Source organism: Nyctereutes procyonoides, unplaced genomic scaffold (assembly GCF_905146905.1).
Source record: "Nyctereutes procyonoides isolate TBG_1078 unplaced genomic scaffold, NYPRO_anot_genome, whole genome shotgun sequence".
In the NCBI taxonomy this organism is placed as follows: Eukaryota; Metazoa; Chordata; class Mammalia; order Carnivora; family Canidae; genus Nyctereutes; species Nyctereutes procyonoides.
In genome coordinates, this window is record NW_026575043.1 from 41,345,335 (window position 1) to 41,363,883 (window position 18,549).

At 46.4% G+C, this 18,549-nt stretch overlaps 2 protein-coding genes across 2 annotated transcripts; both read right to left on the minus strand.

Moving 5' to 3' along the window:
• Positions 1 to 3,750: 3,750 nt before the first annotated feature.
• LOC129508310 (coiled-coil-helix-coiled-coil-helix domain-containing protein 7-like) lies at positions 3,751 to 3,975 on the minus strand. The gene has a single exon (XM_055323267.1). The coding sequence runs from the start codon at positions 3,973 to 3,975 to the stop codon at positions 3,751 to 3,753; it is 225 nt and encodes a 74-aa protein (XP_055179242.1).
• Positions 3,976 to 9,682: 5,707 nt separating this feature from the next.
• Positions 9,683 to 18,210, minus strand: NEFH (neurofilament heavy chain). Its single transcript, XM_055322921.1, has 4 exons — positions 17,337 to 18,210; positions 15,291 to 15,490; positions 14,140 to 14,264; positions 9,683 to 12,338 (listed from the first exon to the last, which is right to left on the minus strand). Exons 1-4 carry the CDS (start codon positions 18,208 to 18,210, stop codon positions 10,265 to 10,267), a joined length of 3,273 nt encoding a protein of 1,090 aa, XP_055178896.1. The 3' UTR covers positions 9,683 to 10,264.
• Positions 18,211 to 18,549: the final 339 nt, after the last annotated feature.

Here is an 18,549-nt window from a genome sequence, read left to right on the forward strand (position 1 = left end):
GGCTCAGCGGTTGAGCATCTGCCTTCGGCTCAGGTCCTGATCCCGGGATCCAGGATCAAGTCCTGCATCAGGCTCCTTGGAGGGAGCCTGCTTCTCCTTCTGCTTATGTCTCTGCCTCTCTCTGTGTGTCTCTCATGAATAAACAAATAAAATCTTTAAAAATAAATAAAGATTTTCTTTATTTATTTGACAGAGAATACAAGCAGGGGAGCAGCAGAGGGAGAGGGAGAAGCAGGCTCCTTGCTGAACAGGGAGCCCGATGTGGGTCTCTATCCCAGGACCCTGAGATCATGACCTGAGCCAAAGGCAGACACTTAACTGAGTCACCCAGGTACCCTATTTTATTAGTTTTAATAGATATTTGGTTATCCATTTTTGCACATGGTCATTTCATATGTATGTCAATACATCTGTAGGTTAAGTTTTCAAAAGTAGAAATATTGGAGTAAAGGATATATATCATCATAGTTTTGAAAGATACTTCCAAATTCTCCTCCATGAAGGTTGTATCAGCTTGTGTTCCTACCAGCAATGTATGAACTAGTTTCTCCACAGCTTCATCAAAATATTATCAAATTTTCACTTTTACAAAAACTAAAAAATTGTATTTTGATATATATATATTTTAAGATTTTATTTATTTATGAGAGATACAGAGAGAGGCAAAGACACAAGCAGAGGGAGAAGCAGGCTCCCTACGGGGAACCCAATGCAGGACTTGATTCCAGGACCCTGGGATCACGCCCTGAGCCAAAGGCAGACTCTCAACCACTGAGCCACCCAGGCATCCATATATATATGTTTTTTTTTTTAACAGAATTATTGACTTGGGTAACTAAGAAGTTCACTGGATGACTGCAGGCACAGCTCAATTCAGCAGTTTAAATGGTGTCATCAGGACTTAAACACTGGCAGTAATTCCAAGGTGCTTTCTTTGCTGTTTATCCTCAGGGTAGCCTTTGACAGCTTCTCTGCACCAGTATCTTCTACCACAGTATTGGAATTGGCTTTCATTGGATAGACTTACATTACTCAATCAATGAACTAATCTCAGAGGCCAGAGGACAGTATATGATGGGCCATGCCTGACATGCATACATCTGGTCTAGGTACAATGGGCACCCAAACCCCATGGCCTATATTAGGTTTCTGTGGGTGGTGTAACAATTTGCTACAAACTCGGTGGTGTGAAACAACACAAATTGATTCTCCTAACTATTCTGGAGGCCAGAAGTCTGAAATTAATTTTACTGGGCTAAAGTCAAGATTTTGGTAGGGCTCATTCCTTCTGGAAGCTCAAGAACAGAATATTTCTTTGCTCTTTCCACTTCTACAGTTGGCTTGTGGTTCATTCTTCCATCTTGAAAGTGCATCACTTCAACCTCTGCTTCTATCGTCACATCACTTCCTCCTCCAACTGTGAAACCTGCTCCCTCTAGGAAGGAGACGTGATGACAATGGGCCCATCTGGATAACCCAGAATAATCTCCTATCTCAAAATTCTTAACTTAATCACATCTACAAAGTCCCTTATGCCATATATGGTAACATTCACAGATTCTAGGGATTAGAACATGGACATCTTTGGAGGACCATTATTCACCCTATTATGTGGCCTGTGAGTGGGGAGATGTGGTGTCTCTTTTCATCAGAAAGAGAGAATAGAGGCTGGAGAGGCAAAAACAGATGGACACCCACTAGGATGGAACATACAACAAGTTTTATAAAGCAACCATTTGTATTTTACTCTTTAATATTTGTTTTCCCAGTAGACTGCGTGCTCCAGAAAAGGCACAAACACACTTCTGTTTTGCTCACTTCTATATCCCCTGGGCTTTGCACAAGGTTGGTGCACAAAAGGAGATCAATAAATATTTCCTGAATGAATTAATACATGAAATTTAGAAACTGTTAGGAGAAGATTAAAGTGAAATGTTAAATTTAATAAGTAAAAGATTTAGGACAGTGAGAAAGGCAGAAAGCTATTTTTATAATCATTAAAGCACTCTATAAAGCTGACATTTATATATAATTGTTAAAGAATCTTCAGGCTTTATCAAAAACCAAGTAGCAAAAAAACACCTTCGCCATATCTCCCTCATGGTTGGTATTACAATCTTCAGGACAGGGGCACCTCGGTGGCTTAGTGAATGAATGTCTGGCCTTGGCTCAGATCATGATAATAAATAAAATAAAATATTTTTTAAAAAAAAAACTTCAGAATAGACTATTCCTGGAAAGAAGCCAATCACAAAAGGTCACATATTGTATGATTCCACTTATATGAAATGTCCAGAATACATAAATCCATAGAGACAGAAACCAGAGTAGTGGTTATCAGGAGCAGGGGTAGAAGGAATGGGAAAGACTGCTTAATGGGTAAGGTGTATCCTTCTGGAACTAGATCGTGGTAATGATTATACAACATTATGAAAGTACTAAATATCACCAGTGGTGAATTTTCTGTATATTTTGCCACAATTTTTGTCTATTGTGGTGAAATTCACACGACATAAAATTAACCATTTTAAAACGAATCATTCAGTGATTGATTACTTTCCTTATGTTGAAACAGGATAAATCTTACTTGATCATGGTGTATAATCTTGTTAATACATTGTCGGATTGGCTTTGCCTAGTATTTTGTTGAGGCTTTTTGCATCTGTATTCATAGGGATATTATTCTGTGGTTTAGTTGTGGTTCTTTGTCTGGCTTTGGTATTTGGGTAATACAGGCCTCTGAGAATGAGTTAGGAAGTGTTCCCTTCTTTTTTTAAATTATTATTTGAGAAGAACTGGTGTTAATTCTTATCTAAATGCTTGGTAGAATTCACTGGTGAAGCCATCTAGGCCTGAATTTTTCTTTATGGGTAGTTTTGAGATTACTAATTTAATCTCTATTTGTGGTAGATCTATTCAGATTTTCTTTTTTTTTTTTTTCTTGAGTCAGTTCCAGTAGTTTGTTCTTTTTAGGAATTTGCCTAAATTTAATCTAAATTATCTAATTATTAGGCATGCAGTTGTTCACAGTATTCCCTTATAATCCTTTTTATTTCTCTAAGTTTAGTATTTATGTCCTCTCTTTCATTCCTGACTTTAGCAATTTGAGTGCTCTTTTTTCTTCATTAGTCCAGCTAAAGTTTTGTCACTTTGGTGGATCTTTCAAAGAATCAACTTTTAGTTTCAGTGATTTTTCTTTTATTTTTTGTTATTAAGTTCTACTCTAATCCTGCTTTGAGTTTAATTATTATTAATCATTAATCTTAAAGTAGAAAATTAGATTATCAATTCGAAAACTTTTTTCCTTTAAAATGTAGACATTTTATACTATAAATTTTCCTCTAAGCATTGCATTAGCTGCATCTCATAAGTTTCCATATGTTGTGTCTTTATTTGCATTCATCTCAAATTATTTTCTAATTTTCCTCATGGTTTCTTCTTTGATATTTTAGTTATTTAGAAGTGTGTTGTTTAAGCTCCATGTATTTGTGAATTTTCCAAATTTCTTTGGTATTTCTAATGTTATTCCATTGTGATCAGAGAACAGACTTTGTCCTATTTCAGTCTTTTTAAATTTGCTGAGGCTTTTTTTGGCTTAATATATGGTCTGTCCTGGAGAACATTCCATGTGCACTTGCATGGAGTTTCTTTAGATGTCTGCTAGGTCCCATTGATGTAAATTATTTTTTAAATTAAATAAACAATTTTAATGCAGTCAGTAAGTCATCTTTCCCATTACCCCCAAGAATCTCATCTCTTTCTCCTGCTGTAGGCATAGATGACTTTACTCCATTCTGTCTTCTCTGGACCCATGATAGAATTCCAGAATTTTTGGCAGGTTTTGTAGTTTAAGAAGTAAGTGGAGTACCTCTCCCTGTGATAGTTATTTTCATCCCTATCTCTGGTAGAAACATCAGATTCCAACAAGCAAGGATTTGTGTCATGTTCTCTCAGCCTCCATGCTACCTTGGGCATCCTAACAGTTTTCTTACTCAGGTAGCTGCTTTGCCAGAACCCAGGCAATTTCCAGCTCCAAATACCTAAATTATTTTTTAACATTAATAACTAGTTTTCTGGGGCACCTGGGTGGCTCAGTCAGTTAAGCATCTGCCTTCAGCTCCTGTCATGATCCCGGAGTCCCAGGATGGAGCCCAACATTGGGCTCCTGCTCAGTGGGGAGTCTGCTTCTTTCTCTGCTGCTCTCCCTGTTTGTGATTTTTCCCTCTCTCTTTCTACCAAATAAATACATTTTAAAAATTAAAATTAGTTTTCTTTTTTGTTGCAAAATGTATACTAACTTATGTAACTTAATTTATTTAGCCATTCTCCTATTATTGTATATTCAGGGTATTTTCCAAAATAGAAACAAAACTTAAGTGAATATATTTTGTATTTGAATATTTCTGTATAGACCTGATTATTAATTTAGGATACATTCCCCAAAGTGGCACACTTTGGTTACAGTATCTCAGCTTTTAAGCTTCTGATATATCTCATTAGATTACCTTCCAAGAAGGTTTTGTCCATTTTCACTCCAACCATTAGTTCCAGAAAATTCAGGTTTCTCTGCATACCCACTGACACTGGGTATTATTGCTTTTTTGGATCTTCTGCTCCATGCATTGTGGACATTTATCATTGTTACTGCCCTAGCATCCATTCTCTGATAACAGTACCTCTCATATCCTTTGGGAACCACACCTCCCAAACTCTCAATTTCAGTTTAAGGGGCCTGATATATTTCCCCACCTCCAGGCATGGGCAAATGACCACAGCCTAGCTCATTAGTGTCCTGTGCATACCCAGAAAAGAGCATGTGACCTTACCAGCCCAATGAGAACCAACCCCTGGACTTTTCCTGAAATATTGAAGAAGAATTCTCTTCCCCCTTTAGTTTACTCAACTGTTGTTATGTAACCTTGAAGCTGGAGACCATGTGGAGAGGTCCTGCCTGAGAATGAAGCCTACACAAAAGAAAATAGACAAGAACTGGAGAAAGAGTGGTAGCATCTTGGGGAACATCATTTGAGAATTCCCCCCGGACCTAGCTTTATCTGAAGCAAGTCAACCTTCTTGAACTCCTTGGTTATATAAGCTGACATATTGATCATTATTAATTATCAGTAATGATAGTATTTTGCTTAAACTAGTTTGTTTTGACTACTTGCAGCATAAATAATGCTGATAAATATGGAAACCTCCAGTGCATCCCCTCAGGAACTATTGGTCAAAATTCTCTGGAACATTGCTGTGGAGTTATCAGTGCTGCAAATAAAAGGTCCTTTTCTCTCTCTAGCACTTAGTAGGATTGCTCCGCCCATCTCTGATTTTAGATATAACTGTGTGGATTGCTTTGGCCAGTGAAATGTTGCCGAAATAGACCTGTATCACTTCTATATAGGACGTTTAAGAGCCTGTGCAGTTTGTGCCACATTCTCTCTCCCCTGCCTCAGTGAACTTGGAAGCCTGGGTCTAGATGGATTACCTATTAGCTTGGTTCTTTTTTTTTTTTTTTTAAGATTTTATTTATTTGTCAGAGAGTGCGCACACAGGCATGGAGAGGGGCAGGCAGAGGGAGAGAGAGAAGCAGACTCCCCACATGAGCAGGAAGCCTGATGTGGGCTCAATCCTAGGACCCTGGGATCATGACCTGAGCTGAAGGCAGATGCCTAACTGACTGAGCCCCCCAGGCTCCCCTATTAGCCTGGTTCTTGAGTGACTACTATGAACAGGGACCCCTGCCAATCCACATTGGTTGTGTAGCATGAGTGAGAAAGATGCTCTCTTTGGATTAAGCTACGGAGATGTAGTTGTTCATTATCACAGACAGAGCCTAACCTAGCCTTTCTGAAACCATTCCCCTGGGGAAAAAATGAAGGATGTTTGTTTGTCATCAGTCCAGCTATGTTTGTGGAGCCAACAGCTAGTCAGCAGGAAGGGCATATCCACATCAATCAGCTCCTTTTCATGTATCCTCTGTATCCCCCCAGGCCCTTGACATCTGACAAGCAATTTCTTAGCAAATTGACTCTATAGTTTTTTCCTAAAGTTTGTTATCCTTCCAGAGGAAGAACTGTTTTTTTTGGCAGATGGTTAAAGTTAGTCCTAGTTGGTATCTGGCCAGCTAATCCCACCTACAGCACTGGGAGCATGAGCACTTAGGGCAAAAGAGGAGGAATGGCCAGGTCAGATCCCTCTGCCCTGCCTGTTCCACGTGGGAAGACTATGAGAATGATATCACTGAAGAAGTCTGGAGCTTCTGGCATTCCAAATACCTACAGCATCTGTTTTGAGGTGGCCATGTAATATGTCAGGAGGCAGAATGGCAAAGAAAGGAAGAGCCTGAGCTCAATTTTTAAAAAGATTTTATTTATTTATTCATGAGAGACACACAGAGAGAGGCAGAGACACAGACAGAGGGAGGAGCAGGCCCTCCAATTCTGGGCCTGGGATCACACCCTGAGCCAAAGGCAGACCCTCAACCACTGAGCTACCCAGGTGTTCCAGACAGGCTCAAATTTAAATCCAGCCTCCATGTCTTCCTGGCTCTGGGACTTTGGGCAAAGTCACTTCTCTCAGCCTCAGTTTTCTCAACTGAAAAATGCAGGTTCAAGAGTGCTCACTTCATCAGGCTGTTATTAGATTGGGGTTATAGAATATGTAGCCCAGCACCCAGTTCTTGGAAAGTGCTCAATACGTGGTGATTATGATGGTACCAAAACTGGTGACCTGGATTCTAATCTAGACAAGTCCCTTCTTGTTTCCTGTGAACATTGGCCGAGTCAATGATTTGTAAGAACCTTGTATTTCTAATGCCTATTATGTTTTCCTTGTGATTTCAAAACGAAGTATAAATTTTCTAAATAAGAGTCACCGAGGGCAATTTTTAAAAAATTAGACTCTTTAAAAAATTAATATCCAGGCAACTCATATTTTCTCTATAGACTAGGAAAGCAAAACTCTGCTACCAACTTGGCCTTAGGCAGGCTCCTGCCCTGCTAGCCTGTTTCCTCATCTATATAATCAAGAGATTGGGCTAGAAGCTGTTTGGGGCCCTGTTGGCTTTGACTGGTTGCAATCTGCTTATAATGGTGCAGACAGGGCTTTGCCTCTCCCTGACCCTCATCTACTTTATCTTCAACTCTAGGTTTTAGGTTCTGACATCTGGTATTTACCTTTATGTTTTTAGTCCAACGCAATTTCTTGATATATCAATTTTTAAAAGATGTTATTTATTTGAGGGGCACCTGGGTGGCTCAGTGATTGAGTGTCTGCCTTTGGCTCAGGTTGTGATCCTGGCATCCTGGGATCCCAGCATCCTGGGATTGAGTCCCACATCAGGCTCCCAGTAGGGACCCTGCTTCTCCCTCTGCCCATGTCTGTCTCTGCCTCTTACTCTGTGTCTCTCCTGAATAAATATTTTTTAAATATTTTATTTATTTGAGAGAGAGAGAAAGCACAAACAGTGGGAGGAGCAGAGGGAGAGGGATACAATCTCCAGCAGACTCCATGCTGAATGCAGAGTCCAAAGCAGGCTCAATCCCAGGACCCTGTGATCATGTATGACCTGAGCTGAAACATGCTTAAACTGACTTAGCCACCCAGGCACCCCATGGATATATCAATTTTTTAAAGACTTTATTTTGAAGTAATTTTATTATTTCTTTAAGATTTTATTTTTAAGTGATGTCTCTACCCAACAAGGGCCTTGAACTCACAACCCCAAGATCAAGTGTTGCATGCTCCACTGACTGAGCCAGCCAGGTGCACCCCCCTCCTTTATTTAAGATTTTATATTTAGAAGTAATTTTAAATTTACTGAGAAGTTGCAATGACAGCATAGTGAATTCCTAAATACCCTCACCCAATTCCTTGTAATATTCACATCTGCATGATCATGGTACATTTGTCAGAATGAAGACATTAATATAGGTACATTACTCTTAATTGAATGACTGCATTTGGAGTTCATCGCTTTTTCCACTAATGTTCCAGGATCCAATGCAAGGTGCCACATTGCACTGAGTCTCTTTAGTCTTAGTCTCCTCTAGTCTGAGGAGTCTCAGGGGTTTCTCAGTCTTTTATCAATTTTAAGCATTTTCTCCAGGCTGGTATGAGAAATAAGTGTTTTTGACCAATTATACACTCCATTTTCCCTTTCCCCATCTTTCCCTCATATTTATCTTAAGTTTTGGTATAATCTGTATTCAATGCTTTGTTTATTATTAAGATTTATTTGAAAGAGAAAAGAGCGGAGGCACGGAAAGAGTCCCAAGCAGAATTGGTTTCTAACATAGTTACTATTCCCCCTCAGTCACTACATTGTTCAGAATTCTTCGGGTTGCATATGACAGAGCCATACCCTAAATGAGCTTTGGCAAAACTTTATCAGCTCAAAGAATGGCCAATTAATCCATGGAAAGGATCATCAGAACCAAGTACCTGAAATCTACAATGACTCCCTAGGTATCTTGTCTCTGTTGATCTCTCTCCCTTTCTCACAGACTAACTTTTCCCCAAGGCTGGGAAAATGGTGGCCTAGATTCCCTTGTCCACCTACCTCTCACGAGAACACTGCCAGCCAATCTGGTCCCAAGTTTGAAATCTCAGCAAGGGTTCTCATTGGCTCACCTGGGGTCAGGTGGCCATTCTTGGACCAATTACTAGTGACCAGTGGTATAGGGCAATTAGAAAACATGGGGTCTCTGAGAACCACCTGGTTGGGCCAGGGAAAGAAGCAATTCCCAGGAAAGGTGCCAAAAGCAAACAAAAAGTTAGAAACCACACAAGAATTTTACAGTAAAGACCCTACATAAATCCACAAGAACAACACAGCTTTCATATAGTGTCTGGAGAAGTTATATTGGAGTCCACTTACATAACTACTAACAGATTGTTCCCAATGGTGGTAACTATAGTCTTCACTACAGGTACATAAGCAACATATGGCCCCTGGTTCAAAAGGGTCATTCCTCCTCACAAAAGAAGACAAGTAGAACTCTATAAATAGACTAATATCCATAGGACCTCACCTGTTCTCAGGCTTCAATGTGCATCAGAATCAAGTGGGAGTTGGTAAAGCATGTACTTTCCCAGGCCTTCCTCCTCAGGTTTTTTTTTTTAAGTTTTTTTTTTAAGATTTTATTTATTCATTCATGAGAGACACATACAGAGAGAGAGAGAGAGAGAGAGAGAGAGAGAGAGAGAGAGGCAGAGGGAGAAGCAGGCTCCATGCAGGGAGCCCAACGTGGGACTCGATCCCAGGACTCCAGGATCACATCCTGGGCCCAAGGCAGGCACGAAACCGTTGAGCCACCTAGGGATCCCCATCCCCTCAGGTTGATTCAATGATCCAGCATGGAATCAAAGAATCTGCACTTCTCTATGTCTCCCAGATGATGCTAATATAGGTGATCCATGGACCATGCTGAGAAACCAAGCACCAGGCCACCTACCTGCAAAGTCATAAAAATAAAGCACCTAGCACATTGCCTGGCACATGGTTTGTGTCCAGGAAATAACCCAAGAAAGGCCACGTTAACTCTGAGACCTCTGATGCTCACTCAGTCCTCCGCTCTTGAGTGTCCCATCTAGATTTCCCCTGACCCTGTCCCCCAGCCTGCCTAGGAAAAGAGAATAAATAACAGCAGAAACATTTTCATTTTATAAGCACTTGGTTTTATTGCACAGAAGCAATTGAAAGTGGACTCCAGTGGAAAAGTGCGCCCTGGCATGATTCAGTGGCCAGTGCCCAGCCCCACCTGCTCCAGCTCTTCCAGGATAGAGAGCTCTGGGCAAGGGCTCGGCCACTCCTTTGGAAAACAGAAGGCATTCAGGAATAGGTTAAGACATCTCAAGCATAATGTGTTTCTAACTGCTCATTCATTATTGTGATCATCTGTCAATTGCACATACAGGTAATAAATGCACTTATTTAGAAAGGAGGGGGTCAGTTTTTATAGTCAAGTGTTTACATGTGGCATTCGGCATATATCACATTCGGCTACGTAAGCTATCATAACATAATTGTCCATCGCCTGGGGAGGGTTTGGGATGTAGGGCCAGGGGACTGGGAATACCCTCTCTTGCTAACATATTGCTAATAGAAATTCCTGTTTGGTGAAGGAGGGCCCCATCATCTAAGCAGAGTTTCTTTTTATATAAAGAAAAGGGAGAAAAAAATGAAAATTTGTTATGTCGACCCTTGAGCTCCTGGGCCCTCCTGAGTATCTTTGGCTGTTCTGGATAGTCCTTTCTCCCTGCCTTACTTCTCCCCCTTGGAGGCCTTGTCTTCTGTGGCCTTCTCTGCAGGCCTGCTGTCTTTTTGGTCTGTGCTAGAGGATTTCTCAGCCTTTTCTGTCTTGGCTTTGCCAGGTGTGGGGGCCTCCTTGCTGGGCTCTTCTTTGGCTGGGGCCTCTGCTTTGGGTTTCTCCTCAGATTTCTTGGCCTCTGGGGTCTTCTCCTTGACATCTTTTTTCTCGGGTGCTGCAGGTGTCCCTTCCTTCTTTGGCTTTTCTGGCTCCTTTTCTGCTGCTTTGCTGGGTTCTTTGGCCTTGGCATCATCTTGCTCCTTCTTGGCCACCTCAGCCTTCTCTTTGGGTTTGGCTTCTTCCTTCACCTTCGCAGGAACCTCCTTCTCTGGGGTCACTGCTTTTTTCTTATCTTCAGTCTCTTTCTTGGCTTCAATTTTGGATTCTTTGGGTTTCTCCACAGCAGGCTCCTTCTTTTCCTGGACCTCAGGCTTTGGAGCCTCCTTCTTTGGCACCTCATCTTTCTTGCTGTCCTTCTTCTCCTCAGTTTTTGGTGTGGCTGGAGCTTTCTTTTCCTCTGCCTTCTTTGCGGGCTCTTTGACTTTCACTTCCTGGGGTTTCTCTTCCTCCTTTATGGGGGACTTTGCCTCTTCCTTCTTTGTGACCTCTTTCTCAGGAGCCTTGGTCTCTTCTTTCACAGGAGATTTGACCTTCTCTGGGGACTTGGCCTTCTCAGGGGACTTGGCCTCTTCCTTCACTGGGGACTTGGCCTTCTCAGGGGACTTGGCCTTCTCTGGGGACTTGGCCTCCTCCTTCACCGGGGACTTGGCCTTCTCTGGGGACTTGGCCTCCTCCTTCACTGGGGACTTGGCCTTCTCAGGGGACTTGGCCTCCTCCTTCACTGGGGACTTGGCCTTCTCAGGGGACTTGGCCTCCTCCTTCACTGGAGACTTGGTCTTCTCAGGGGACTTGGCCTTTTCAGGGGACTTGGCCTCCTCCTTCACTGGGGACTTGGGCTTCTCTGGGGACTTGGCCTCCTCCTTCACTGGGGATTTGGCCTTCTCAGGGGACTTGGCCTCCTCCTTCACTGGAGACTTGGCCTTCTCTGGGGATTTGGCTTCCTCCTTCACCGGGGACTTGGCCTTCTCAGGGGACTTGGCCTCCTCCTTCACTGGAGACTTGGCCTTCTCAGGGGACTTGGCCTCCTCCTTCACTGGAGACTTGGCCTTCTCGGGGGACTTGGCTTCCTCTTTCACTGGGGACTTGGCCTCCTCCTTCACTGGGGACTTGGTCTTCTCGGGGGACTTGGCCTCCTCCTTCACTGGGGACTTGGCCTTCTCTGGGGACTTGGCCTCCTCCTTCACTGGGGACTTGGCCTTCTCTGGGGACTTGGCCTCCTCCTTCACTGGGGACTTGGCCTTCTCAGGGGACTTGGCCTCTTCCTTTACCGGAGACTTGGCCTTTTCAGGGGACTTGGCCTCCACAGGGGACTTTGCTTCTTCCTTAGCTGGGGACTTGGCCTTCTCTGGGGATTTCACCTCCGTTGGAGATTTTGCTTCTTCTTTCATGGGGGATTTAGCTTTCTCAGGGGACTTCACCTCAGCTGGAGACTTGGCCTCTTCCTTCACTGGGGACTTGGCCTCAGCTGGTGATTTTGCTTCTTCTTTCATGGGGGACTTAGCCTTTTCTGGGGACTTGGCCTCTTCCTTCACTGGGGACTTGGCCTCAGCTGGGGACTTAGCTTCTTCCTTCACTGGGGACTTGGCCTCTTCCTTCTCTGGAGATGCAGCCTCTTCTGCTGGGGGAGACTTTGTTTCTTCTTCTCCCTCTTCTGCTTCCTCTTCCTCACCTTTCTCCTCTTTGGCCTCTTTCTCTTCTTCTTCAGTCACTTCTTCAGTCACTTGGATCTCCTCTGTCTGTTCCTCCAAAATCACGGTTTCCTTCTCTGACTTTTCTACCACTTTGATCTTCTCTTCACTTTTGACCTTTATGTGAGTGGATATAGAGGGGATTTTGGGGAGTCCTTCTGGAAGGGAGAAAGGACTGGGGCCAAAGCCAATCCGACATTCTTCACCCTCCAGGAGTTTTCTGCAGAATGGATAATGGAACACATTACTATTATTAGCTCAGAGCAGACTGATGAGTTGGGGGTCTTCTTGAATACCCTGAAGACCCATGGAATACAGTGATATAGACTTTGGTGGAGGAAGGAATGTGAATGGTGGACACTTTTAGCAAATCTTCTCAGGGTCCACCCAGAATCTGCACCCCAATGGCATTGCTCTTGTTTTATGTGGCTAGAACTGCAACTTATAATACAACTCCCCTACCCCAAAATGGCCCTCAAGAGAGAACACCTGCATTAACAAAAACTACATCAATTGTCCCTTAACTAAAACATTCAAGAAAAAGGTAGGAGCCTCAGCAAACAATTCCACATTTATAAATTTGGGATTAATAGGTCTTAGAATATTCCCATTGGAATTTCAAGGGTCTCCAGTCACCTTATATTCTCATCCTTTGGGATTTAGGAGAAAGGGCAGCAGTTTCTACTCTTTCCAACTCAGTAGGTATGTGACTTCAGCCAACTCACTCAAACTCTTCAAGCCTCAGTTTCTTCATTAGCAAAAAGAGGATCATAAGAGTCCCTACCTCAGAGGGTTGTTTCAATGAGATAATGAATAAAAAGGAACTGGCAATGCCAGCCTCATAGTAGGTATAGGGGTTACCCCTAGAGACCAGTGCTTTGGAAATTTAACAGCATACAAATCCCCAGGGATCTGGTTAAAATGCAGATTCTGATTCAGTAGATCTTGGGTGGGGCCCAAGAGTCTGCCTTTCTAACATGTTTGTAGGGATCCCTGGGTGGTGCAGCGGTTTGGCGCCTGCCTTTGGCCCAGGGCGCGATCCTGGAGACCCGGGATCAAATCCCACGTCGGCTCCCGGTGCATGGAGCCTGCTTCTCCCTCTGCCTGTGTCTCTGCCTCTCTCTCTCTGTGTGTGTGTGACTATCATAAATAAATAAAAATTTTAAAAAAAAATAACATGTTTGTAGAAGAAGCTAATTGTACTAATTGCTAATTGGCTCATGAACCACATTCTGACCAAGATTATAGACTGGACCCAAGAGATCCAAGAGTTGGGAAGTGAAGGGTCACTTGGCAGCAACTGGGAGGGGTGTTCATGGAGTCAGCTTGCTCCTTAGCAAGAAATTGCTAAGCTGGGAGGTCTCATGGCCTTATCCTGGCTACCATTTACTGAGAGATTTCTCTATGACAGCTCAGCCATACCCAGATTTGCTCTGGAACTGGATTGGCTCCTCCTTTCCACAACCCCATAACAGGAGTACTGTTATCATCTCCGTTTTATTTCCCCAGGAAAGAAAAGCTCAGAGAGCTAAAAAAAAAAAAAAAAAAAAAAGGACAAGAGAGTTAAGACAACTCAGGTGCCTCATTTCCCTCCAAAGTAGGCCTCTAGCTGGTTGGATTTTGGAAGGGGTAAGGAATGTTATTATCTAAATCACTGGCAGAATGAAAAGAAGCCACTCTCAAGACTTCTGTCTCTCAGAAAGTAGAATGATGGTTGCCAGGGCCGCAGGAAAGAGAGGTGGGGAGTAATTCTTTAATGAGCACAGGGTTTCAGTTTGGGAAGATGAAAAAAGTTCTAGAGATAAATGGTGCTGATGGTTGCACAAAAACATAAATGCACTTAATTCCACTGTACTTAAATAGGAAATTTTATGTCATCTACATTTTACCCAATATAAAAAAATTCTTTTTTGTTTCTAAGACAGGCAGTCACCTTGCTGGGAATCTGAAACTCAGTGCTTAACTTCTCAGAGGAGTGCAAGGACTCCCCACCATCCCAAATGCCCCCTGGCCCACATCACCTGTAAGCGGCAATCTCAATATCCAGAGCCATCTTGACATTGAGCAGGTCCTGGTACTCTCGGAGCTGGGCTGCCATCTCCCACTTGGTGTTCCTTAGCTCGGTGTCCAGCTGCTGGATGGCCTCCTGGGGAGGAGAGGTCACACACAAGTCATGTGCCAGCCAGTGCCCGGCCCTCAGCACCAGAAGAGCTAGGGCACACCATGCAAACCCAAAGCAGCCCCATCTATGGCCCCATGTGGGCCAACACCCACCCTGTCCCACCCTGTGGGAGCCTCATTCATGGATGTGGAAACTACCTGGAGCAAAAATGCCACTGTGTGTAGATACACCCTCAGCCTGGGAAATGGTTTGGAATGAAGCACACCAGCCACCAACAATGGCTATCACTGGTCAGTGGGATGACGGGCAAAGATCTCTTTATAGACCTCTTTAAACACAGAAAACATTCAGCAAGAACAGAGCCTCGTCTGCTTTGACTCCTGATGCTCCCAAGCACCTGCCGCACAGTAAGGGCCAAGGAAGCCCCCTGAGGCTGAGGACTGTAGCCGTACACAGAAGCACGCTAAATACCAGTGGAAGCTTCTCCCCTGTCCCCAGGCTCACTTCATGCTGCTGAAAGTAACCATTACGCAGCAGTAACCATTACGGCTGACTTTTATTGCTTCCTTTTTGCTTTATCCATTTCCTAATTTACCCACAATCACCACATATTACTTGCATAATAAGTTCTTTAAAAGTGTCATATTCTTTTGCCCGCTGTCTTTAATGGAAGGACTCTGCCGAGGCCTTCCCCAGGCTATCCACGCTCACAGACACTGGTTATTGTTTACCAAAAGCTCACCATGACCAGACCCTGCAGAGCAGGCTCACACTCAACCATGAAAAGTTTGTCTATCTCTTTAACCTTCACAGCTCTGCAAGGTGGACTTTTATTTCCCCCATTGCACTGAAGGAATTCAGATTCAGAGAGGCCACTAAGATTTCTGGGGCCACTAAGCTAGAAAGACATACTGGTCCCCCTTGCATGTCTGACTGACTGCAAAGCCCACAGTCTTCACCACCACAACCCTGCTGACAGAGGGGCAGTGACTTGTCCAGGATCACCCGACCAGGGAAAGTAGTCTGGGTCTCTGCCCCATCCCTGCCCACCTGGTAGGATGCGATGTCAGCCTGATGACGGTCCTCCAGTTCAGAGCGCTGCCTCTCTAGTGAGTCCTTGGTGCCTTTGAGTGCCTCCAGCTCTGTGGTCCTAGCCTGCAGCTGGCGGCGATACTCTGTTATCTCCTCCTGGGCTGAGCGCATGGCATCTGTGTTCACCTTGGCTGCCTCTGATAGTCGGTCCAGCCTCACTGGGGGAGAAGGGAACAGGGCACAGAGTTAGACACATCCACATCTGGATTTAGATTCTAGTGCCCAGATTCAAAAGGTGACATACATGGGTTGAAGACCTACTGAGTACCTGCTGCCATCTTGGATTCTTAACCCACCCTCTCCTTTATGATAGGCAAATTACTACCGCCCAAGGCCAACTAGTAATAAACAGTAGATTCAAATCTAGCAGTCTACTGGTTCCAAAGATCAGACTGTCTCCACCAGTTCAGGATCTGAAGCCCCACAGAGCAGAGGAAGCCCCCATTTCTGGTCCTAATACCTGGTTTAGCTCCCCAGCAAGGGCTAGCAGTGCGGAGAATTCAGATGTGAAACTTGGCTCACAGGGCTTAACTCTGAGCTTGTGGCTGAACAAGTTAATGAGCCTGTGACCTCTGGAGGGATGAAGGTGCTCTGAGCCACTATGTAGCCATAGCCCCTTCCTTGCAGGTTTTGGCTATGCAGAGTCCAAGGTCACTGCAGAGTCTGGGGCACACGTGCCAACTTTTCTGTCCCTTCCCCCACCTAGCTGCGCATTCTCTAGCACAGGAGTCTTTGTGTCAACGGCAGCCACACCCTGGACCATGTGAGCAATGGAGACATGGTCCCAGAAGACATTCTGGGACCAGCAGAGGTCTGGAGACTAGACTACATCTCCTGAAAGTGAGGGTCCTGAATCCCAAGATAGTAAAACCCAGGACCTGAGTCTTGGGAGGGTGAGGTGGGAAGAAGGGAAGCCAGCTGGGTGGGCCAGAAGTCCTGGGATGGCTTGTCTATGTAAAGGGCAAAGCCCAAGAGAGCAGAGAGGTTTGCTCTGGGAGAAGTCTTGCTGCAGGGATGGGGGAGGGAAGGTTTTGCCACTGCAAAGGAGAGGAAAAGTAATGGGAAAAACCATGCATCCAAGTCTCAGCTTTCCTGGCTTGCCCTACTCGTGTTGGCAAAAACTTAGAAACCATCCAAGTGGGTGAAGATTCTTACCCATGGGGACCACAGACCTGTTTAAAAATCCCTGGAGCCTCTGCACACTCTCCCAAGGAAAATGCAAGTTATACACAGTTTTAGGAAGGATCAGGTAGCTCTCCCACTCCCCACCCTTAATAAGAGGCTCAGCTGGTCAAACCCCGACCCATTCAGCCCCCAAAAATGAAAACCAAAGAAGGCAAGCTTTGGCCAAGGTCACCCGGAAGCTGCTAGGCATAGCTTCAGAGCTGCTGCAGCTGCAATCTAGCTGACTCAGGGCAGCATGGAGTTGGAGGAGGGGGGAACTTGAGAAGCTTCTAGCTTCTCAAGGGGAGAGAGGACATTGTGGGGGCCACCCCAACCTCATGCACCCATTGGCTGGGGTGATGATCCCTCTAGGGGAGGAAGGATGTGAGAATGCCCCACTGGGGAGGAACCTGATAGGGGTCCAGACAATGGGGTCCTCTGCAGAGTGCAGGCAAGGGGATGAGCAGGGTTGGGCAGGGAAGGTATGTTACTTTGAAGGGCAAAGGGTCCCCCGTGCCTGTAATTAGAAGCTGGCACCGCTCTGGAACTGCAGAAGGAACCTGATGGAAAGGGGCTCAGAGTGGGGTTATCTAATATTGGGCAGGGGCAACAGAAGGGACCCAAAGTAGCAGGACAGATAGAAGGACCCTGGAGTAGGGCAGCCAAAGGACAACCCTGAGTTGAAGGATTTCTCCAGACACCCAGAGTGAAACTGTTATTTAACGCAGGGGAATGTTCTTTGCGGGAGGAAGCTGAGCAGCACGCCCTCCAGCCCCACCGCCTTCGGAGTGCGCCCGGCCCGACCAGCAGGGGGCGCCCCTCCCCCACGCGCCTACGAACCTCGGAACCACTCCTCCGACTGCAGTGTGCTCTGCACCGCGTGGCCTTCAAGTTGCGCGCGGATCTCGCGCAGCGCCGACGTCACGTCGCACTTCAGGGCGTCGCGCGCCTCGGCCTGCGCCTGCGCCTGCGCGGCGCCGCAGCCCTGGATCTGGCCGAGCAGCTCGCCCACCTCCTCCTGGTGGTGACGCCGCAGGTAGCCGCACTCTTCCTGCAGCGCTTGCGCCTTCTTCTGCAGCTCGACGCGCGCCGCCTCGGCCTCTTGCGCAAAGCGCGCGAGTGCGCGCGCCGCCGCCTCGGCTTCTTCCCGCTGCCGGGCCTCGTCGTCTAGGCGCTGGCGCACGTGCGCAATGTCTTCGAGCAGGTGCTCCTGCTCCAGGCGCAGCTGGCCGCGCGCCGCGCCCAGGCGCAGCACAGCGCCGCGCATCTCGCGCACCTCTCGCTCGTACAGCTCGCCCATGGCGGCGCGGCCAGCGTGCTGCTGCCGCAGGGCCGCCGCCTCGCCTTCCAGGCTGCGGTTGTGAGCCTCGAGCTGCCGTACCTTGTCGATGTAGCCTGCGAAGCGGTCATTCAGCGCCTGCAGCTGCTCCTTCTCGCTGCGGGCCGCGGCTGCTGCCACCACGCAGCCCTCCGGTCCGTTGCTCAGCGTGTCTAGGGAGTCGGTGCTTGAGGTGGCTGCTGCGCCACGGAAGCGGCTCGGGGAGGCCGACACGGAGCTCACGGATGTCCGCGCCCAGGAGTGGAAGCCACTGGATGAGCCGGCGGTAGAGCGCGTTCCGCCCTTGCGGGCCAACGCGTAGTGCAGGCTGCCGCCTCCATGGAGCGGCGCGAACGGGGCGCCCAGCAGCGCGTCCGCGCCGCTGAAGCTCATCATGGCCGGAGCAGGTGCGGCCGCCGGCGGAGGGGGAAACCCGAGGCCAGGACGGGGCGGGCGGCACTGCGGCAGCACGGGGATGCCGGCCTTTTTATAGCAGCCCGGTCGGGTCCAGCCCCTCGGCAGTTGGGGGGGCGGGGGAGGAGGGCCCCGCCCTCTCTGCCTCCTCCCCGGCTGCCCGGGCCGGGCCGCTCCGCCGCAGTGAGAGGGGCGGGGCAGGGGGACTCAGGAGTGAAGGGGAATCGACGCGGCGTCGGTGGAGCACCCCGAGGTCGGGTTAGCGGGGTGCACTCCTGGAGTGGAACGGCTGGGACCCCTGGGTGCGAGTCGGAAGACTTT